Source organism: Chamaea fasciata, unplaced genomic scaffold (assembly GCF_029207755.1).
Source record: "Chamaea fasciata isolate MVZ Bird 193981 ecotype frontalis unplaced genomic scaffold, bChaFas1.0.hap1 SCAF_1, whole genome shotgun sequence".
NCBI classification, from domain to species: Eukaryota; Metazoa; Chordata; class Aves; order Passeriformes; family Sylviidae; genus Chamaea; species Chamaea fasciata.
In genome coordinates, this window is record NW_027094086.1 from 131,917,939 (window position 1) to 131,940,743 (window position 22,805).

A 22,805-nucleotide genomic window follows, 5' to 3' on the forward strand; every position below is an offset into this window, starting at 1 on the left:
TTTCCAAATATAATTTGAAATTAATGTGCAATAAAGTTAAGGGACACAAATGTCCTGGACCTGAAGTCCTTAGCAAAAATAACCATATGTGAGAAGAGACAGTCCAGCATGCAAGCTAAGAAGATAGTCAGGTGAAGTCCCAAGGGAAGAAGGAGGAGAGGCATTGCTGAAAAAAAGTCATTTGTGGGACTGCAAAAGCAATGTCATGCTGCTCTTGATATCAAGCCAAATAACTGCAGCACTCATACTGAAAGAGTTCAAAGGGGCACTTGATAAATGGTATACTTTCCTGCACCAAGTAATCTCGCAACAGTTGGAAAGCGTCTAATTCCACAGACCCTTCACATTCAGTATCATGGAGTTGAAGAAAAATTTATCACAAAGAGTGCACCTGTGTGACACTGAAAATTAATTCTTTTCCAGCTATACAGTTCAAAGTGTTGCACGTGACTGTTGACAAGCAGAAAACAGTGCCTGAGTTAACAAAAAACAGCCAGGCTCAGTGTGACACCAGGAGAGCAATAGGAATGCATTGTCTCTCTCTTAAAAAAAAAAAAAAATCATACCAAATGATAAATTCAATCAATGGGAGCAACACAGGTATAGAAAGGAGGCAATTGAAAATGCAATAGTGGAGACAGGTGAATGCTTACACCAAGTTACACCAAGGACAGAGAAAGCAATCAGCCATTTTCTAAACTTTTTGAGATGTAGCAATACCAGGGTGAGAAGGTAGATGACAGTATAAACAAGGCAGCATCAGCTGCCTCCTCTGTAGCACAGGTGCACTGATGCTGAAAGAGATCAAAAACTGTGGTATTTTGGCAACCAAGCCTCCGTAAGACAATGGAAGAGTCGACTGAAAATTATAAGATCCTGTTCATTCAGAACAGGACACCAGCAGAAAAACAATGATGACATCTTCCAGAAGTTGCTAAACCTCTCCTGGTTTCTTACCACATATTCACCTTGAGATTTTGGGGATGTTGACATTATTTTAATACTGTTTTTTTCATATCTGTATTTTGTGTTTAACATCTTTTTGTATTTTAGAAAAATTAACTGTAGAAAAACTTTTTAAAAATGCATTGCAGTTAAAAACTCCAATAACCCTAAAGACATTAAGTTTGTTCTAAGGGAGAAAACTATCTTTATACAAAGGAGACTAGACAGGACTACTCCATCTTGCACTTCATGCACACCACTAAAGCCAGCCCTGGTATTGTATTAATATAATCTCATTATCCATTTATTATACAAATTGGGAATATGACCATTTATTTGCAAGTTACTAAACAGGGTCACAGTTTGAATAAAAACAATTATTTCAAGGCATAGCTGTTGTATCAGTAAAGAAAAGCAAAGCAAGAAAACCATAAACATGAACAGGAGTTTATCTGTTCATACCCTCCATTTTAATGCAACTTTTGTAAGTCACTAAAAAAGCAAATTCTTATTGTTCTTCAGACTGATGCTAACACCAGCTTAATCATTAAACAGCTACTACAGATTACTGAAGCATTTCTCTATCTCACTTCAGCATCTATCCAGTGTCAATTCTCATACAGTAACAGATACCTAATGAAACAAGATAGCTAGCAGACTTGTTTTAAAAATCCCTACTTAGGCTGTTTTGCTGAAAAAAACCCTCAAATCAGGTTTTCTCACATCCCAGGTAGACACTCTGAAGACCGGGCAGTTGAAAAGCTTTTGATTTGCTATACATGCTCAACTGCCATTCTGCAGCCAACAACTCTGGTCCCCCAGTCAGGATGGCAGACTTGGTCCAAGTTTCTCAATCAGGCACTGGGAATTCACCTTCCCATTAATGAAGAAACTTGTAGAAACACAGAAACATTTCCTACTCCAGCTTCAGTTTGCTCACAGCTGTGTCCCCAGTTTAAAAGCAAGCAGGCAATCCCACTTTACCCATTTAAAACAGCATAAAAATACCATCAGAATCTGCTGCAAAATACCTAATGCAGCTTCAGCCTTTTAACTTCTTCAGGTGGTTTCTCTGTATATTGATTATTCCTAGCTCTGGCTTAGTCTTTCACTAGCAATTTAAATTCCTTTATCTTATGGCTCCTTTTAATGAACTGGAAGCTTTTGGTTGCCATACGGTTTAAGTGGAGGAGAAAGGATTCTTGATTTCTAAAATGTTTCTCTGCCAGCTCAACTGCTGACAGCACTGAGGTGTCTCCCACAGACTGGTCTTCTGCCTCTTCCCTTAAGTAACAACAATAAGCCACAGCAAAGGCTGTCAGCTACATTCAGAAACCCCAGGGAAAACTTGACTGCACAGTTACAATAGAATACCAATAAAAACACAGCTTAAAAATTATATAAACATTTACAGTGTCCCAGTAAACATTTCTATAGCAGTTTCTTACAGACAGCTGGTGTTCAAGACCACCATGCTCTGGTTAGGGTGTTAATTGTCCACACAGACTTAGAAAATCCTAAATGCTTTGGTTAGGTGGCAGCAGATTTCAGGGCCTAGGATCTCAAAGGTGCTCAACCATTGGCCTCTTATTCCCACACAGTATTCAGCTCCTTCTGTTTGGCTTTCCAAGGTCAAGTGAAAGAGACTTGTTAATATTTCCTGTAACTTCTGTACTTTGAAAGCGGGGGAGATGCACGTTCCCGGAATATGCAATGCACCAAAAGATGTTTTAGGTCTAAAGCAAAGTTCTTTTATTAGGATGCTTGCTTGCAGCTCCTGCTGAAGTCAACCAGACTACTAATGTTCACCTAAGAGCAAAATCTGACATATAGCATTCTTTTATGCTATACACAAGTCTAAATAGAGATATTATGAAATGCATAACTGAAAACCAGCTACTAGATTTGGACACAGCAAAACTGAAAGGCAGCAGTTGTTCAAGTGCAGGAGCATGACTTAGTTTGCCATAGCTCTTGTGTAATTCCATTACCATTCTCTTTTTCTGATGGGTGACACAGCTGAAACAAGAGTATTAAAACATCTTTTGATGTATTTTTGTTTGAATAACGCACAGATTTCTGCCCAGAAATATTGAAGGAGTAGCGGGCCAACAGTACAGAGAACAACCCATGATTTGTTCATCCCCCAGCCATTCCCCCAAGACCCACATTGTCAATTAGACAGCATCATGGTGGTCTCCCTTCTCCCAGCATGTGTAGGAAGGAGTTTATGCTATCAGCAACATGGGGTGAAAGGATTATGTTCTCAGTGATTTACACTGCAAACCATTCTAATGCAAACAATTCTAATAACAGTTTAAAGATGCTTTCCATATAACAAAAACATTGAAAATGTTCACATCTTTTCCTTGTTGAATGTCAGCTTGAATACTTATTCTTGCTGGCACAGTAAAGCATTAGCATATTGCTGCCTTGATTTGTCCATAACAGAACGAGGTGCAGAGAGAAACAAAAAAAATCTCAAACATAATGTGCTAAACTATTGTACTTAAAGGCAAGAGCAAACCCTTTCTTATGACAGGCTTTGCAAGGACCAAGGAATAATAGCCTTTTTTTTCTCATGTTCATTTAGTGAGAAACAAGAGTTACCCTCAGGAATTATCGGCATTATTAGCAAGGTGCAAAAACTGAAACCAAAATAAAAGTAGAGTATTTAAGACAAAAATTTCCCTTTAGAATTTATCTGCAAAAGTCACAAAAGTTGTAAAGATCTTGCTCCTCAGAAGTGCCAAAGTGCCACTTGTTCAATCTGCTCATTTGGGGTGGGGAGTGGGACAGAAACAGAAAGCAGAGAATTTACAAGAATCCCACTAGGAGGCAGATGATCAGGTTCATCTCCCATATGAGAAGCCATGTCCAGAATTTGCATTACCTGCCTTGCTCTTCTGTCTGCACCCTTGGACAATGTCTAGACAATTCTATTGTAAGCATCAGACTTTCTGTACTGCTATTAGGAACAGGAGCCACTCATGAATTACTTAAAGTCTTAAAAGCATTCCTTCCTGTGGAGAGAGGGAAGGAGGGCAGAAATACCCCTCTGTGTTTATGTGCGTGTGTGTGTGTATGTACCTGTATGTGTGTGTGTTTGTGTGTGTGTGTACGCAGATCTATTAAAAACAAAGCACAGAGGAAGTTACTACAGATACTGATACAATTCATTGTGCTCTTTGTGAAGAACTGCCAAATAATAGGTGTTTCTTTGGACTTTCTGACAGTTTCTACCCATTCCAGCTGAATGATACAATTAGCTAATGGTGGAACTGTACTGGTGTAATCCATGGGCATTACACCATGCATCAACATGAAGGCTATCACAATTCATATATATATATATATATATATATATATATGTATGTATGTATGTATGTATGTATGTATGTATATGTATATATGTGTATATATATATGTATATGTGTGTATATATATATGTATATGTATATGTATATATGTATATATATATATGTATATGTATATATGTATATATATGAATACACTATCTAAATTTTGCTTCTTTTTTTTTTCTCTTTGGTTGAAGATAATTTTCTGTACAAAGTCCAAAAAGTCAACAGAAGCAGCAAGTGCTCTGTATCCCTGAAATTTAACTTAGAGGTAGCTTAAGGGGACATTCAGTGAAGTTTTCTCCCTTGTTTGTGCTTACATGAAAACTGTGATTTAGGGGATATTTATATGACATATATATCCACTAAAAGGATAGAGAAAGGAGGGACAGAAAATAAACTTTTCAAACATTCACTGTCAAACACTTCTTGCTATATTTCAACAATGAGTTAATCCAGAAATAAGAGTAAGTTTGCAAAAACAAAAAAAAAAAATTTAACAGGCCATTTGGGAAGAAATGCAACAGCATGTCAGTGAAATCTGGATTTAAAGGGCAGAAGTGGAATCAGACAGGAAACCTGTATGTTTGGGCCTAAAGTGCTGCATTTCTGTCATCCAGACAGAGGAGGACGGGGATTAAGGTGAACTCAGATGAACTTCACAGCTGAAAAGCCCTAAAAACACATGCAACAACTTGGTCCTCAAGGGAAAGGCAGAAATTCAGATCAGCTCCTAGTCTCTCAGATTCCCAGCTGCAAAACTGTATCAATCATACCACCAAATGTGGAAAACAAACACATTCCATAAGAAGTGATGAATTGCATCTCTTGAATTCCCACAGTCTAACTAAGAGACAAGCAAAGGGAAAAGCAAAGTATGATTACAGCATAGCTGCCTAATTCAAGTGGCAGTACATTACATATTTACAGGCCATTGGAATATAATTCTATCTGGCTATTGTAAAAATTCTAGCACACCAGAAATCCATTAGCAGTGATGCTCTGGCAAACCACCAAAGAGAAATACATCCTCTTATAGCAAAAAAGAAATGAAGATCAAAGAATGATTATGGATAAGTAGAGGCTAAAGATCAGTGAGCAAGCTCAGAAAACACATTGTAATGCAAGATTTAACTACTCTTCCAAAAAGAGAAAGACAAAAGGAACCATCTAACTCTGTACCAAAGCAAAGGCTGTGCATATATAAATTAAAAGTTCCAGCCATCGTTTTTCATTAACACTGGAAATGTATTTGTATTAATCTCTTTAGCTGGACTTGACAGCTTTGGTACAGTATCATATTCAGCTTGATCTTGCTGTTTCTCTACAGCTCCACATTTCGTTATTGCCTCTTAGTGATGAGCAGCTTTCTGGAGTGAAGTACAATACACCAAATTTATTCCCTGGGAAATTTCTAGGAAGTTTCCTCTGTAATCAAATTGGCCACCTGACATAGGCAGAAATTCATTGATAATCTGATGCCTTTGGATGGATTACCATCTCTCAAAGATGTCATTGGGAGAATTCTCTTGCTTTTATAATTAAGCAAAAACAGAGGTGATGCTAAAACATTTGGCTACAAAACAAAAAGCTTTTTGTCCCTTCAGTGATATGTAGAAATTGGTGTCCCTTTAGGAAGCGGAGCTACATCAGAATTTTCTTACTTCCTTTCTCTGAAAACATGTATAATTCTATTATAGAAATATTACATCAAGCTCATTTTTTCTCCTTTCCCTCATCAAAACTTCACTGAATACTATCTAAATTTGACAGACCAAATGGAAAGCATGATTCATCACAAGAGCAATAATAAGCAGTGAAGCAATTGTAACTTTACTGTCGCCACCACGGCTGTCCCTGTGAAAGGAAGGTTGAATGGCTGCCACACGGAATCACCACATTTACAGACAGAAAGGGCACAGTTTTGCTCTAAATGAAATGTTCTGCAGAGGGAAAATCTTTAAGATGAGGGGTTTAGTTATCTGTACCATGATTTAGTCTCAGAACTCTCACAATGGCACATCTGATAACATGCAACCAAGAGCTCTTTTGAAGCAAATTTCATATCTTTGCTATTTAGGCCAACTTTTAGTATGTCATCAGGAGGGGTTTTACTTTGGGAGATGGGTACAGAATTTGCAATTCTTCCTGTACATTTTTACCCTCCTCAATAGATTCCTTAGCAAGAATGAGGAGATTTGATATGAGGTAAACAAAACTGGATAAAAATAAATTCAGCTATTAAAAAGCTAGATTTTAAGTGTGTTTTTTTTTCTCTGGAGAAAGAAGGGAATCAGATCAAGAGAAAAAAATGTTTTTTTCTTTTCAAATGACCTTTTGCATCTCAAAAAAGGGCAGAAGCCCAATTTAGAAGAAATATGTCTTTGTAGGTCATCTTTAATAAAAATACAAGATGATTCTTCTTCATCATCTCACTGTATATCACACTAGATGACAGCATTTTATTTCCTTTGGGATGCTAGAAATAAAGTAAATGGAACAGAATAAGGACAAAAGATAAATACTCTTTTAACACTGTTTTGTCATTTATTTTTTTTAAAGAAATAGAGCCACTATCATACAACCAGTACTTCAGTCAATTGATAAAGGCATCACTTTTAGCTTACATGAATATATTTTTATTTCATAGCAATACAATCAGATTTCATAATCCTTCATTAAAACACTTGAAAAGAAAGAGAAAAGCTAAAATGTACACCTTTTGATAAGGTGTACAAGAAAGGTATCTCTCACTGGTCATTCATCTACTACTATTTCATCATACAACTTGGGCAATAAAGAATTAAAACCAAAATAGGAAGCAATTAAATACTTGAAAAATTTTAGAGACATAGTGAATTCTGTTCAAATCAGAAGACTATTTAAAAGGAAAATCTGATTATAATATAATTGAAAAAACAGAGAAATAGATGGGCCCTTACAGAAGAATCACAATAACAATGAATCACAAAGTGTTAAGTTCAAAGGCCTGCAAAGTATCAGGAGTCCAGCCAGGGGTTTGAATTGCGAGAGTATGAGGTTATAGAGCCAAGCAAATCCTCACCTACAGTACATAAACAGAGTATCTTCTGGTCATAACAAAGAAGTGAGAGGTTTACCAGTAGAATACCAGTCTACCACAAGCCAGTCTACAACTCCAATGCATTCTCCAGGGTGAAAACCCAGTGACAAAAGGCCAGCCCCCTGACTCAGCCCAGCGAGCTACTGGGGGCAGTGGTACCAGTGGGACAGGACACTGCCCCAGTGGGTGAGGGGAGTCTCTGTCTTCCTCAGCCACAGCACCTCCGGGAAACACGGCACTGAGCAGGATCAGTATTTCCTGTCAGATTTGCATTTGATAATTGGTGCTTTGGGATTTGAAAACCTGACTTTGGTGCATGTTTTGGAAGAGGAAAGAAGCCTGCCCACACAGAGGGGTAATAATCTGGGGTTATTACCTGCTGCTTCTCATACTAATACAGCCAGAGAAGCCTGGGTGTGAAGCCTTTCAAAACAAAGTGCAGAATTTGATTTGGTTTTGGTTTTCTTCAGGGAAACTATTTCTCCACTAAGGTGACACAATAGTCTGCAAATGTAGTTTTACCCACTAGCAGGCCCCAACCAAATGTGAGCAATTCCATTAAAGACCACGCCATACAGAATGTCTGGCAGAAGAAGCCTGTTTCCAGCCACTGAGTGAGGAAACCTGAGCACACCCATCTTGAATCTTACTAGCAAAACACATTAAAAAATGCTATATAAATTTCACACAACCACAGAAAGAAATAGCTGTGGGCTTCAAAGATGCACCTTACATCTGTAATAGACACTGCAAAGAAAGCAAACAAGCCCAATGCTGAGGTAGAGCAGAGTTTGTGTGTGCAAACAGACCATTGTTATTTGCCAGCTAAGACGTTCCATATGTTTACAACAGATTGTTTTAATACCACCTGTTGATTCAGTTTCTGGACTAAAAACATACTTAAGAAGAACACTATCCTGAATAGAAAAGGGCTGAATAACCTGTTCCTCATATAATCTTACAGAATTAAAGACCATTAGTTTGTATGCTGATGATTTTTTCCAGACATCCATTAGGTCCCCCAATTCCCCATCAGAAAGTGTAACAACCACTTTCATTCTTCATATCTTCATTCCTAGCTCCATGCCTCCCTTGACTCCTTGTCTAGAAAAGTAAATTTCAATTCATTTCACTGCTTAGCTGAGGAAAGCATTTAAGCCCCAAGCTAGAAGTCCTCTAACACTTCCTCCGCTTCTGTAAGTGCTATTTTTACAGATGGTTATGATGCCAAAGGAGTTCTCAAGGAGAAAGTAAAAAACGGGGCAAAGTGGCTGGACAACAGTAGCAGAGGTATATGAAGGAAACTGTACCAGCAGGCAGGATGCTGACTCAGGGAAGATACGCCCTATAAATGATAGTAGAGAAAATACCTGCTATTTACATTCCACTTCATGCATTTTCCTCTCAACTACCCTCTTCCTGTGTTTTACTCTGCCTACTCTTTTTAAGTACCCACTCACAGGACAGTAGTAGTGTTGTAGCCGTGGTGGTCTGAGAGTCTAAGTGGCAGAAAGCAAGTTAGAAAAAATAATTGCTCCTACTGGACCAACTTGAAGGGCTGCCACTTGCTTTTGTAAACACAAATCCTATTCTAGCTGTTAAACCATAACCAAATAATGAAATAGTTGGAAAGGTCAAGGATTTTTTTGTATTATTTATGGATGTGGCAGTAATCTAAACACAAATCAAACATTCAAATAAAAACTCTGGTGCTTAAACTGATATTAGCATATAAAGACATAATTCCATTTCAGAGGAACAGTAAATTCAGAAATTACACTTTAACTATCATAGCCCCTTTTACAGGCTAAATCAAAAATACAATTTTTTTTGTAAAATCTCTCACAATGGCTAAAGATTATTGGACTGTTAAAGTTACAGTCACTTGGAGATACTTGACACTTAGAAGATAAATTCATAGGTGCTGAAACATTGTTCGATTCTTTCCCTAGTTTGAGCCATTTTTCTTAAAGCACACTAAATATAGCACTGATATACGATTGATCTGTATGTATGAGGTATCTCTGTATTTGGGTGTGTAAAATATATTTCTCCTAAATGACCTGGTAATCTAAGGTATATCATCAAGAAAGAAAAACATTATGCTAATAGAATGATAATATCTCTTCAGGATAATTAATCTATCTTTTTTCATACACAAACACACACTCACAAATACACACTAATATATTCTCTATAATTATTTTGTGTCAGAAAAATACAGACTGTGGAAAGGCAATTTACTTAGTGCGGATAATTCCATATGTTTTAATCACTCTATTCTAAACCAACAAACCTCCCAGAAAATGCAGTTGTCCAAACACAGTAAAATACTCTTTATCACGTCCAGTGAGGGGAAAACAAAGGAATGACCTTCTCAGAAAAAATTTAATGGGTCAGGGAAGTGTTTTAGGAGGGGATGCACAGTGACACACTTGGAAATAACAGGTAAATTAAACAAATTTAGTTCTCATTTTAACCAGGATGCCAGTAAAGCACTCACTGGAATTTCACAGACATCACTTAAACTTTTCAAATCCAACTGAAGTCAGCAGCAAACCTGTGCTGATTTCAATGGTGTCTACCAGTAGCTGGTACTAAATCAACAAATCTATTGACAGTAATAGAGAAATAATGGGTAACAGAAATCTGTTAACCTAAAACTGAATCATAATATAAAAAATGAATTGAGTTATCAAAAGCAATTTACCCTTTCAAGAGATGTTTTAAGCATAATAGAACAGTGTACAAAACAAACTGAAGGAAGGTAATAAGCTCACAGATAACTGACATAGGTTTATTGAAAATTCTTCTTGTCCAAATTAGCCAGGCTTTTTTTTTTTTTTTTTTTTTTGCATGGGATTACAAATTCAAAAGTAATAATGATTATATAATAAGATTAAAGAACATTGTTCATATTTACTAAATAGTCAACTCTAAGGTAAGAAAAAGGAAGTTTAAAAAAAAAAATAGGTCCTGGACAAATTTTGGGAACAATGTGAAGAAGGGTTTCAATAAGAAATGCAAAAGCTGTGCTACCTTTGTACGTGACACTGACAAAAGGCAGTAGTGAATGTGCAATTCAGCAAGGATACTGATACACTGAGGAGGTCATCCAAAAAGCAAAGAAATTATTAAAGGTCATAACAGGTGCCATTTTATGAGAGATCCAGAAGGCCAAACTTTTGAATTTAACCAAAAGAACTAATATGCTCTACATACCAAGGTGGGAGGAAAACCCAGACCTTTATCAGACTGAAACTATGGTTCAAATATTTATCAATAAGGTTAATTAGGAACCAAACCAACGTATATTTTGACAAATTCTTAAGTCCCATACCTCTTAAACACAAAAATGAAACAAAAAACAAAAAACATACAAACAAACAAACACAAAGGCAAGAACCCTGAGTGGTAATGCTACAAACAGGTCTAACTGCACAATCCCTGGCAACTTCCCCAGTCTCAGGATGTTTAGTGAGACACTAGTAAAACCCTGAATTTTGCCTTACCCTTCATTATCTTTCAGCCCAAATAGAATCAGTTGTCAAAAATCTCAGCAGAACCAACATTTTTCATTAAGCATAAAAAAACCTGTAAGTCATTCGAGATCAGTTTGTACAAAATATGTGTTAGCAACAAACAGAATAATTCCCTCCCAGAGAAAAAATCGACATTTGAAATTAAGCAAGAGTATCAGCAAGAAAGCATTTCTCAACTTTGCATAAGTTTGCACTTAAGACCATAGTAGCTTTTCCGTCACAGACTGGGATTGGGAATGACTTCAAAAGAGGGCTGAGAAAGAACAGTCCTATTGGGGTCCTGATCACAGAGCACATGATAAACATTACTTAACAAATAATTCAAAGATAATGCAGAACACGATTCAGTACCTCATTCAGAAGACCTGAACCCAGTCTATATTGTGCTACAAATAAATTGATAATAAATAATAGAATTAAAGTTTCAGAGTACTCTCATATGGTGAAAAGGCCATTATTTTAAGAATCAATTACTAAAATGTGATCATACCCAAGTGGGGCTCCACAGCCTGAACACAGCATGAACAGGGAAAGTGAACAGAGCTTGAATTCCTTTGATCCGAGCAAACTGCAGCCACTAGTGAGAAAAACTGGGACTGTGTGCAGCCAAGACACTCACTAAAGTAACTAATAAGGGAAAGAGTGGTACTGTAGGGAGGCCCAAAAGGGCTCAGAGGAAGAGCTGTTCCTCCTCAGGTTTGATCTGACCATCACTTACCACACACAGTTATCCAAACAGTAACCAGGCATCACTACCAAAGTGACAAGGACCAGAAAGCAAAGAGCACTTTTAGAGGAGGAAAGGCAGACATGTTCTGTCACTCTCCTCCTGTGGGTGACCAGGAGAAGCACAAGGCTCACAGGGGCAGCACAGGAGAACAACTCATCAAAAAAAAAAAAAACCTACAGTAGTTACAAACAGTGCAACTACATGTTTTAAAACACTTGGGAAAATTAATCCATTTGAATTCCACAGAGCCAAATGTTTACAATTTAGAGCAAATTTAGGAATATGTTTTTCATTTACAGCTTACATGACACATTGATATTAGTATTGGAGATCATTTGCCAAGACAAATTACAAGCAAAGTTTCAGCAGTTTGTCTCATGAAAAAGCTGGCACTTGTCTGTCAAGCTGCCTTTTATTTTGCTTCTCTTTTCAGAATTTTTTGATGAAGTTTATAATCTGATCCTGTAAGGTTTGCAAAACTCTAGCTAAAAGACATTCCTAATAAACATTCTCCACAAGGCATGAGGAATGTCTGTATCCTTCTCAACAGTAGCTGCGAAAAACATTCCGAGGCAAAGCAAAACAATTCAATTCCTGTGGTGCCAGGAACATTCCAATATCACTAACCAGAAATAATTTAAATTAAGATTGACATATAGGAAAAATATATCAATATTTTCTGAATAAGCTTTCTTGGTTTTGCCCACCTTTTAATAAATTAAGAGAAAAGGGTGTTTATTTCCCACATAGAGAATAAAATTATTGAAATTTTTTTTAAAGTTGTCTCACATGTAATCTTTCAGCCTTCTGAAAGTTGTTGATCATGACAACAATCAATTTCTGCAGTGTGCCAGTCCTCGTTCAGCACATGGCCAGATGCTCAATTGGAGCAGATGATGTGTGAGCTCCCTGAAGTGGCAGAGCTCAGATCACATCTCACCCAGCCTACTACTTCTGTATAGATTAATTTCCACTAAAACATGGACCAAAGGAATTAAATTTGTGTTGCAGGAAGAGAAAGCAGCTGACAGTTTTGCTCCATCCTAGTGACTGACTGCCACCAGGAAGGATAGTGCAGTCCTGAAGCACTGAATATAAGATTGAAATACTTATTTATGCTCATGACCCTTCAGAGCACTTCCCCATCACCACGAACCTGAAGATCCCAGGGTGCCAATGTGCTCACTCTCACAAAAAAAGACATGATCAGGGAGGGCTCTTCTTGTTATAACATGAGAAGACAAAGCACACGCAGGTGGTCAGATGCTTCAGGGAGGTTTCTGGAGGCCAAGGAACTCCTCAGTGTCCACATTGCACCTCAGAAGTGACCACATTTCAAACTCACACTCAAGAAACACTCTCTGCTCATCTCCACGATGGGAGACACCACAGCCTTTATAGGTAAGGGTGATGCTGCAGCATCCTCTCTCTTGCCCACCATGGGTCCCAGAAAGTGAACCTGGGGTGATCCCCCCACGTCAGAGCCCGTCCAACTCCCAGACAAGCACAAACACTACAGTTTTTCCAACTACCCATCCAGCAGCATGCTCCTTCCAAACCCAGCCCATGACAATACCTGGTCATCGTGATATCAGGTCTCAGATGCTTCACCCATGAACAAATATGCCCTGGCTCTAAGACAGATAGACATGACCAAAAGGGATTCAATGAGGCTTTTGGAAAGACATCCCATGTCCTGATGAGCTCTGCTGTTTAACCACATAGTTACAACACAAGATGAGAGTGTAAAGATGGTTGTGTGACTACATTTAAGAAGAAACATTCTGCATGAGAAAAGAAATCTTTTGGCTTTCTGAGCCACAGATTCTACCACAGCATTTAAAACTTTAAGGGAAAGGGATCAAAACAAGGAAATGAGGAAGCACATTTCATTGATATGTGACTCTGCACAGGTCTGGGTCAGTGGCTGGAGCTGGACACCTGTGGAGGGTGGGAAGGCTGGAGCAGCACCTGCCTGTGCTGCTGGCCAGCCCTGGCTCTGCCATTGCTGGGAGCAGCACTAATCAGGATGACCAGAGAAAACAGCTCCCTTAGATGCAGCCCTGAACGCACAAGGATACCAAGGCAACAGATTCATAAACACACCAAAGCCACTAATGCATCCCTAACCTCTGCCTAAGGGATTGAACCTTTTAAAAACACAGCTGATTCGACCTGAAAGCTCCTTCGTAAATGCTACAGCCAGTAGAACAGGCAGGAAAAGTTTAAAAGAAACGCTGAATCTTAGAAAATAGCTCATTGTAGAAACACTACGGCAACTCAGGGGGAAAAAGGAGGGAGAAAGAATGGTGATATATTTGGAGAAAATACCACCATCACTAGGGAAAGAAAAAAAAGGCAACTACACTGTAATTTTAACAGCTTATTATTACTTTTTATTATCATTCCAAGTTATACTTCAGCATATTTTACATCTGCATTTAATGTGAACAAATACGCATTCACAACCGGTTGAGATCCAAAATAAGCAATAAGAAAGTACACAGATTTCAGTGTTAAATGAAAGTGCCGCACTTTAATACCAGGTGGGAATTTTTTCATTTTCTTCCTCTCACTCGCATCCAGGACTTGCAGAATGCTCCTGTCCTGGGCCTCAGTTTTCCTGATGTGTGAAATGTTGGTGTAAGGTCTGCTTCTTTATTTTCCTGCCCTGTTCCTGTGTCCTCGCTGCTGGTTTCACCGCAGAAATGAGTGAGCCTTTGGCTGCAGGCCACTGTTGTGGGAGGTGGCAGAAGAAGGGAAAGTTGCTCCAACACCCCAAATCAATAGTAGCATGTGAAGTGAAGAGGTAATACAGAAAATATCAGGCAATGGGAGAAGAGAGAAAAGTACACCATGAACATTTCTGCCAGCCTCAAGTGAGAGTGCCAACAGAAAGTTGACAAGGAAACGGTTAAAGAAAAATAAGAAATATGTGGAATACCTATGGTGGTGGCTGAGTGGACAACTATTCCTGATGGAAAAAGATGACAAAGAAATGTGTGACTCTGGAGAACTCAGTAAAAACAGAGATGGAAAATACACAAACACAATAGAACCTAAAACAAAATAGGGTATGCAACAGGAGTATGCATAAAACAGCACAGCCAAACGCAGCAGAGGGAACAGAGAATCTGACAGATAAAAATATGGATTTGAAAATAATAGAGAAAATAACACCCACATGGAAAGAGCAAAAGAAGAAAAAATATTTGCGGACAAACATCTGGAGTCAGGAGTATATTTTAATTTCTGATTTTTTTTCTCTGTTTGCTACCCTCATTTTCATTTCGAACTTTTTTTCCTCCATAAACTGAGGAACCATATGGGAGACTGAACACTTTCACTGTGGCTGATCACCACTGATACTGTAACTACAGATGATGCTCAGATACATTCAGGTACACTAAGCATTAAACAGCCAGAGGACTGCGAGAAAGGAGACTGACATAGCCAAGGAGTATCTCTCCTCTCTGATAACCTATGTATTTTAAATTATTTCTCCCCCTGTGTCCCCTATACCTCCTTTAACATTTCTCAAATGTGTATTACACCTAAGAGCTAATTTTACCACAGGGGCCTGTTTCAGCATGCTTTAGATATTAGCAGAGATTCAGTTATGAATACTAAACTGATATTTTTTCCAGAGGATAACTAAAATCTTGAACCTTGATGCTTAAAAGAATTTAACTGCTTTTCTACTATAGAGCTACTATGGTCTAAACATGCACACAGAATATAATATGGAGAGTATGAACTACAAAAGAAAAAAATTTACAGCCTTCTGAATGAAAGATTTTTTCACAGGAATGATAATTAAAAATACATTTGAAATGTTATTCTGGTATACCTGCCCCTCTTTTTATTTTATGATCTTCAAATATTTCAGAAGTAGTTTAAAAGTTGATTTAAATATCATGATAGAAGCCAAACTTCTTGATTTCCTTGCAGCATCCTTCTTTTCATTTTGCAAAATTTGTGATAGAATTTCTTTCATTTTATAAAACATGTAGTTCTTCAAGAAAAGTTAATATTAAGTTGGATTCCAGCACTCTTAAGAACAATAAGGAAGCATTTTGACAGTCTTACCAAACACATACTTGTGCAATATCATCCAAGACAATAAAGGAATTACATAAAAATGACACTCAGCTCCAAACATATAAAATGTTAAACATGTTTGTGTGTCTATGTGCATATGTACATAAACAAAAATTCTACTTACAAAATAAAATCAAAGCCTTAATTTCTCTTTTCATAAACCATTAGTAAATGTGGTTACTTTTTTTAAGATGACTTGAAATTTATACTGTAAGGACAATGCTGATCTTTTAGAAACTAGGTGTGACCACACCATTAACCTGCCAAATTAAAACAGGTTTGTGCAGCCTACTCTCAGTAAGGTATAAATATGTATACAAAATTTCTACTTCCAAGAAACATTTCAGTATCCAGGATTTGGTGCTTTTCAGCAGGAAATTTTTCCTCTATAACTGTTTTAAAACACAGTTCTTACAAAATCATACTTCTAAAGCAGCCTCTTGCCTTCTCCTTCCATCAGCACAGTGTCTCCACTGTCTGTAACCAGCAGGGATTCACGTGTGCTTTTTAACTGATGTCAGTGCATGTAAAGAAATTGCCACTGTTTCAAGTATATTTGCAAGTAAAAAAACGAACCTGAAATTTGAGTGGGTATCACTGCAACCTGAATGGCTCATCTTTACAGCAGAAAAACTTGCAGCAATTGCATACAAACTCTTACACAAAACCACAAAACATCGTGTTCAATTATTAGGAACTGAATTACTTAACAAAACACTTCTATTTACTCTATTATTTATTCTCTTTTCACTTCAGGACAGAAAAGCAAAGTAACTCCTATGTTAAAACAGCTGTCCTAAAAGACTACTTCAAAAACTCATTAGTGAAAGCCACACACCAGATTTCACTGTAAGTTTACTATTATTCAATCTTTCCTCACGGACTGAAGTTCACAGTGGTACTGCCTTATAATGCTTCTCTGTTTCAAAAGGCTGTAAACACAATCTGGACAAACTTCATTCCCAAGTACTCATTGTTTTTTGAGGATTAGCTGCTCTGCAATTGATGTATCTTCAGTATTTTTTGCTTGGTTATTAAAATGCTCCCAGCTACCAATTTTTGGCAAACCCACCTTTTAATATCCAGGGAGGCTCTGTGTGAAGTTCATGCCTTTATGGTAAACTGGCAGAAGCAAGGCCATACCTGCAGTGCTGTGTCTAGCTCTGGGCTCCTGAGAACGAGACATGGAGCTCCTGAAGAAAGCAAGTCCAGCAGAAGGCAACAAAGGTTAAAGGACAGGAGGATCTGTCTTAAGAGGAAAGGCTGGGAGTGCTGGGCCAGTTGAGCCTTGAGAAGAGACAACTGAGAGGGGACCTCACATGTGTCTTCAAGTATCTGAAGGGTGGGTGCCCAGAGGATGGACCAGGCTTTTCTTGGTGCTGCCAAGCAATAGGACAAGAGGCAAAGGGCAGAAATTGATGCGCAGGAAGTTCCACCTCAACACAACGAAGAACTTCTTTACTGTGCAGTGACCAAGCACTGGAACAGACTGTCCAGAGAGGCTGTGGCGTCTCCATCACTGGAGATATTCAAGAACCATCTGGACACAATCCTGTGCCACATGCTCTAGGATGGTCTTACTTGAGCAGGGAGGTTGGACCAGATGACCCACTGTGGTCCCTTTCAACCTGAACCATTCTGTGATTCTGTGAAGTGAAATTATACTACTAAAATATTAGTTATACTGGAATAGCTACCAAGTAGTAACAATAAGAATACCAAAGCCTACAATACTACTCAAGAAAGTCACAGAAGAACCTAAAATATACCACTACAAATTAACTCAATACCTAAAATAGTATTTTTGCTATAATACAGCCTCTAAAAACTCCTCTGGAAAATTCCATTTCACAGGCACCAGGTCTTGGACAAATGTAGTATAAGATACAGTCGTTACTTACTGATTTAGTGTCACATCTAAGATGAAAGATGATCCAAAAGCATCAACCTGGAAGCTGGCTCGAGCAATGTGGGTAGACTGCAATATGGAAAAGACTGGAATTATTATTTAGTCATGGCAAAGCCTTTTGTACTGATTTGAGAATGCAGAAACAAAATATATACAGTAAGTAAAAATATGTCATTAACCAAATAAAATTGAATTGAAACAGACAATGCAGTCTATGATAATGAATAAAAGATCAGTTTTCTGAATCTATGAGACTTATTCAAGAAATCCCAACAACACAATCTGTGACTCAGAGTAATCCCCCATCTTAACCCATCTACACCGTAGGAAACGGCTCTTCAAAATCCCATCCTGGGCAAAAGAGAGCAAAGGGAAGTGAGACCTCCCCTGGCTCACATGTTCCTTACACTGACTCTGGAAACAGACCAGAGAGAACAGCTGAGGCATTACTGGCTTGGTCAGACAACTGTACTCTCACAAATCTCACCAACACTGCCTGAAAGAAACTGTTCATTCAGACAGACTCTCATATAGCAAGGGGATAGCAACGGGCTAAAATATAACTAGCTGCTTTGTCTGTAAAGCTCTGACTCACAACCCTCTAAAAGGTTCCCAAAACTCCAAACCCTTGAGCAGCTACTAAAAGCAAAGAAAAATGGGTGCTAGAGAAACAGGTTGCTTGCTTGCTTCCTTTCTTTTCTTCCTTTCTTTGCCATATTCTGCCCAAACTGGTTCCTTGAATTCAGTCCTACAGTGGGCAAACATGGGAACACCTCATAACTCCCAACAGCCAGAAACAGAGTTTTATTCTGGTAGTAGCGGAAGAAAATATTCAGCCATCCAATAGAAATGCAACACTTGTTTCTAGACCTGAAAACACCCAAGAAATAAAATAGCCACGTTATTTAACTAATTAATAAGAAAGCTACTTGGAGACATTTTGGAACAGTATCAATTTTGTTCCTATTTTGTTTCCATTGAAATGTGCACATTAAGATTTGAAGCATGCAGACAGAGGACCTAAGACTAAACGCTGAAGAACCACTTAAGACTCTAAACTACACTTCTCCAAATAAATATAAAACAGGATAGTACAACTGTAACAAATGATTTACTGAAAACTCTGGGAAACACAGGACAGGATGGCATAATGTGAAACATCAAATTCACTCTTTCTAAAACTACTGGCAGGCTTTCAATAGGCATTAAATCCAGAAGAGCTGAGAATACCAGCTTCCTTGGAAAAGAACAGCAGCAATGAAAAGGAAAGTTGAGGGAATCATGACTTTTTTTGTTTATTACATCTTTTAGTTGCCCTACAGCAAAATTTTCTTGTTATGTCTACATATATAAGCACTAGTATTAATAAATAGAAAAGACAACAAACATGAATACATATCCACAAACAGATGAATCCTTTTAAAAACCCAGAAGTCAGGACAGTTTGTCTTACTAAAAGATGGTTAGGCTGAGGTCTCTCTATAAAAATGCCTGGCGGTGTCACTACTGTGAGATGCACACAAAATTGCATGACAAGAAACTCTACACATTTACATTACACTTCAGAAGGATGCAGTTAAACTGGAAAGCTCCTTAGAAGGCTCCTCAATAGATATTAACTCAGTGTCAGATAACCTTTTGTCTATCCCCACTACATCTAACCTGCTTTGTTACACAGGCCACCAGGTCTTTGCTAAGCAGTTCTTGTAATTTCTGGATAATTTATCATCTTTTTTGAACAAATGTATCATTTTTGATGAAATTAATATATATATTACATACAATTTACCAAACCTGGGTAAATAATAGGTGGTTAATTACCATCAATATTAAAAGCCTACTTTCTATCAAAAAAAAAGCATTTAAAAATTAAAAAGCAAATAAACAAACAACAAAAATACACATCCAGCTGGCATCTGTGATGACAGACACCCACAGAATGTACAGACGCCCACAGCACATATGGCACCCACATGCAGGACCATCATTTAGCTGTTTCTGGCCTGCAGCAGCTAGTGCAACCACAAATACAGCAAAAACAACCATCAACAAATTAGCACGTTACCATTGTTGTTTCTTTTCCGCCTCTCAGGCAGCAGAGTCTGTTTGAATGATTTTAAAATTTCATCTTCCCTTGCTAGATGCGAACTTTCAGGCTGCTGTTCACAAACAGGATGTGACAGGCCAAGAATCAAGTAAGGTACAAGGGACCAATGGCAGTTCTGTCATTCCCTTGTTCCACTGCAGCCCATTTGCTAACCTTAGCTAACCTTCGTTCAGCCACCTGCACTGCAACAATCACTTTCTGATCAAAGGAGTAATGACAGCCCAGTTTTTTGATTCTCATCATTACATTATTAAATGCAAAGAACATTCTACAGCATTTTATTATTCCTGCTTGTTAACAGCATAGCTATATATGCCATCATTTAGATCTCTAGACAGAGTATAACCAACTCTTCTGTTTGACCATATGCTGGTACCAGAAGAGAATTAATGAGTAAGAAAGAATATAAAAAGCCTAATTTGGATTTCTAAATGTACATATATTAAATGTAACATTTGTCATTAAAATACAGCCACTTCATAGATCATAAGAGCAAAAATTATTGTTTCGGTTTGGTTTGGCTTTTAACTGCTAGGTATATTGTACCATATCGATTCGGTCTGGGAGATTTCCTCTCTTGAACATATCTCTAAGATAAACAACTACAAGCTAATGTATTTCTAAGGTGACCCTGGACCACATTTACTCCCTGACAGAAAAAAGGTGGATTTAAGGGAGAAAATATGTATGAATAAATTAATATGAAAAACATTACACATTATGCAAACCATGAAACTTACCATTAAGTTTAAACTCAAGTGCAATCAAGTGTATCTCAAGGGTATTTCAAACCAACCAAGATACCAAGACATTCTGGATAGCCTGACAATCTCATCCCTTTCCAGAAACTGCATCCCCTCTTGATACACGTTTGTGAAGCACCATCACACTTCACACTGTGGGCTGCTGCTGAAAACGAACAGTTCTGCCCCATCCTGGCCATGTGTTCCCACCTACTCTCCCTTGTCAAATCATGTGGCCAGCCAGAAAGTCAGATCAGCAGCAGAAAATTAATCACCACTTGGAGTGGGCCTGGTTTATGTCAGACAAATAAACTGATCTAAATAAACCATACGGTAGATGCAACAGAAAGAAGTCAGAGGGGACACGCAAGAGAGAATGAAGAGGAATACAGATTCTCCCTTTCAGCTAAAAAATGCCATCCACTGTAACAAAAATCCGCACCTTAAGAATTCCAGACAATGCATTTTTTAGGGTAACAGTTCTTCTAAATATCTGGTTAAGAACCAGAAAATAAAGAAATGGATTTTAAAAGTCTTGGTTCTACATTATCTTTAAGCACATCTACCTGCCCACTCAGTGAATAGGTAAAATGGCCAATGCAAAGGAGCTTACGTTCATAGACCTATGTCAATAAAAGAACCCAAAGAGAGGAAATAAGTACTTTTCCATCTACACCACCTCAGTCAAGCAGAAGTAACAAGAAAGACACCTGCAAAGGCTTCTCTAAACCACTAAAGTCAGACAATCGATTGCATCATTTAGTTCTCAAACCCAGGAACTGTCTCAGAAAATTTGAGGCCTTTGCAACAACCATCAACTTGGCACATCAGTAACTGACAACTGAGTCATAAAAGGAGAGTTCCTGGAGACCAGAAGATGTACTCAATGCAGAACATGAACAAGAGCCAGGAAAGGAGAACTGAACAACTTAATGGAAAAGCACAATGCAATGCCTCCAACACAATCAGAAAGTCCTGAAATTTTTATGCCATGCAACTGAAGAAGAAAAATACCAATAACAGCTCTGAAATTAGTTGCAGTACTTCAGGTGCAACTTCTGTTGGTGCATAAATTGCATTGACCTGCAAGGCCCACTACAGAAAGTACCAAGCATCCCATGCACCTCATGCAAGTATGTAGAGCTAGTTTCTGTTAAAGATTGCGATGTTTAAGCATCTCAGTGAATGTCTGAAAGGAATCAAGAGTAAATGGAGTGGAAAAGATTATTTCAAATCACTAAGCACTAAGACATTTTATCTAAAGCAAAGATCAAAAGCTTGAATTTGATGAAAACAAAAGTGGTATGCAAACCTTCCTGTCAAACCAAGAGCAATGTGATTCCAGTTATTTTAAATCACCTGCTCCATGCCTCAGGGAGCACTGCAGTAATAGAGGAGATGGACAATCAGTACCAAATATGACTATTTATCACTACAAAGAAACACAACAGAATAATGATGCCCTTTCAGTACTCCTACTGGGGATCAGCTTTCTCCAGAAACTGTCCCCAAAGAACAAGCATCTGCAAAGGGAACCAACACACATCACTGCTGATTAACATCAGTGCACTACTCCGGAGGTAACACTAAATACATTTCAAAGATTTTCATTTCAAATAGGGCAAATATCTTAACCACCAATGAAACACTTACAAACTATGCACTTTCTTGAATAATCAAACTAACAAGAATTTTAAATGGAAAAATCAAGACATTTTCCTCACATTGTATATAATTATCTGAGTATTGAAAGTAGCACAGTAACATGCTGACTAATATTTTTCCTCAAAAAATAAGGAAAAATAATTAAAAACATGTTGTGGTGCAATGTGCAATTCTTCATAAAATGTTTCTTCCTTGAGAAGTATCCTTAATAAAGCACTTAGACACTTTTTAATAAGTTTTGCTGGAAGAAATTACAAAAAATTATGACCAAAAAGAACAGCTTTGTAAAAAAACATTGAGGAGAAAATCCTATTTATATGTTTGCCCTTTGATGTAAAAAAATTTCTATTTACTACTATATATAGTGTTGAACTTTATAATTAAAATATTCTGATCAGATTTGTAGACTTGAAAGCAAACCATCAAGAGAATCAAGAGATAAAATAATACAGGATGTTACAGGAAGAAAAAACTTTAAAAATGTGCTTCAGAGCTTGTAAGAACAATGAGATTTCATAGCAGACATTTGGTGAGTCAGTCACATTTACAAAATAATAGATCCCTTAGATATTAATTTAATTTCCCACCCCCATCATTTCATAGAACAGAAACCTCAGCTGGT

At 37.7% G+C, this 22,805-nt stretch overlaps 1 protein-coding gene across 10 annotated transcripts in view; it reads right to left on the reverse strand.

Annotated features, from left to right (window-relative positions):
• ADAM22 (ADAM metallopeptidase domain 22) overlaps window positions 1–22,805 on the reverse strand; it is a 131,519-nt gene that overhangs the window by 97,546 nt on the left and 11,168 nt on the right. For all 10 annotated transcript variants that reach the window (XM_066198032.1, XM_066198022.1, XM_066198014.1 and 7 more), the window contains exon 3: window positions 17,661–17,737. In XM_066198032.1, the coding sequence (XP_066054129.1) occupies window positions 17,661–17,737 (77 nt within the window). The remainder of the gene's footprint in view (window positions 1–17,660; window positions 17,738–22,805) is intronic.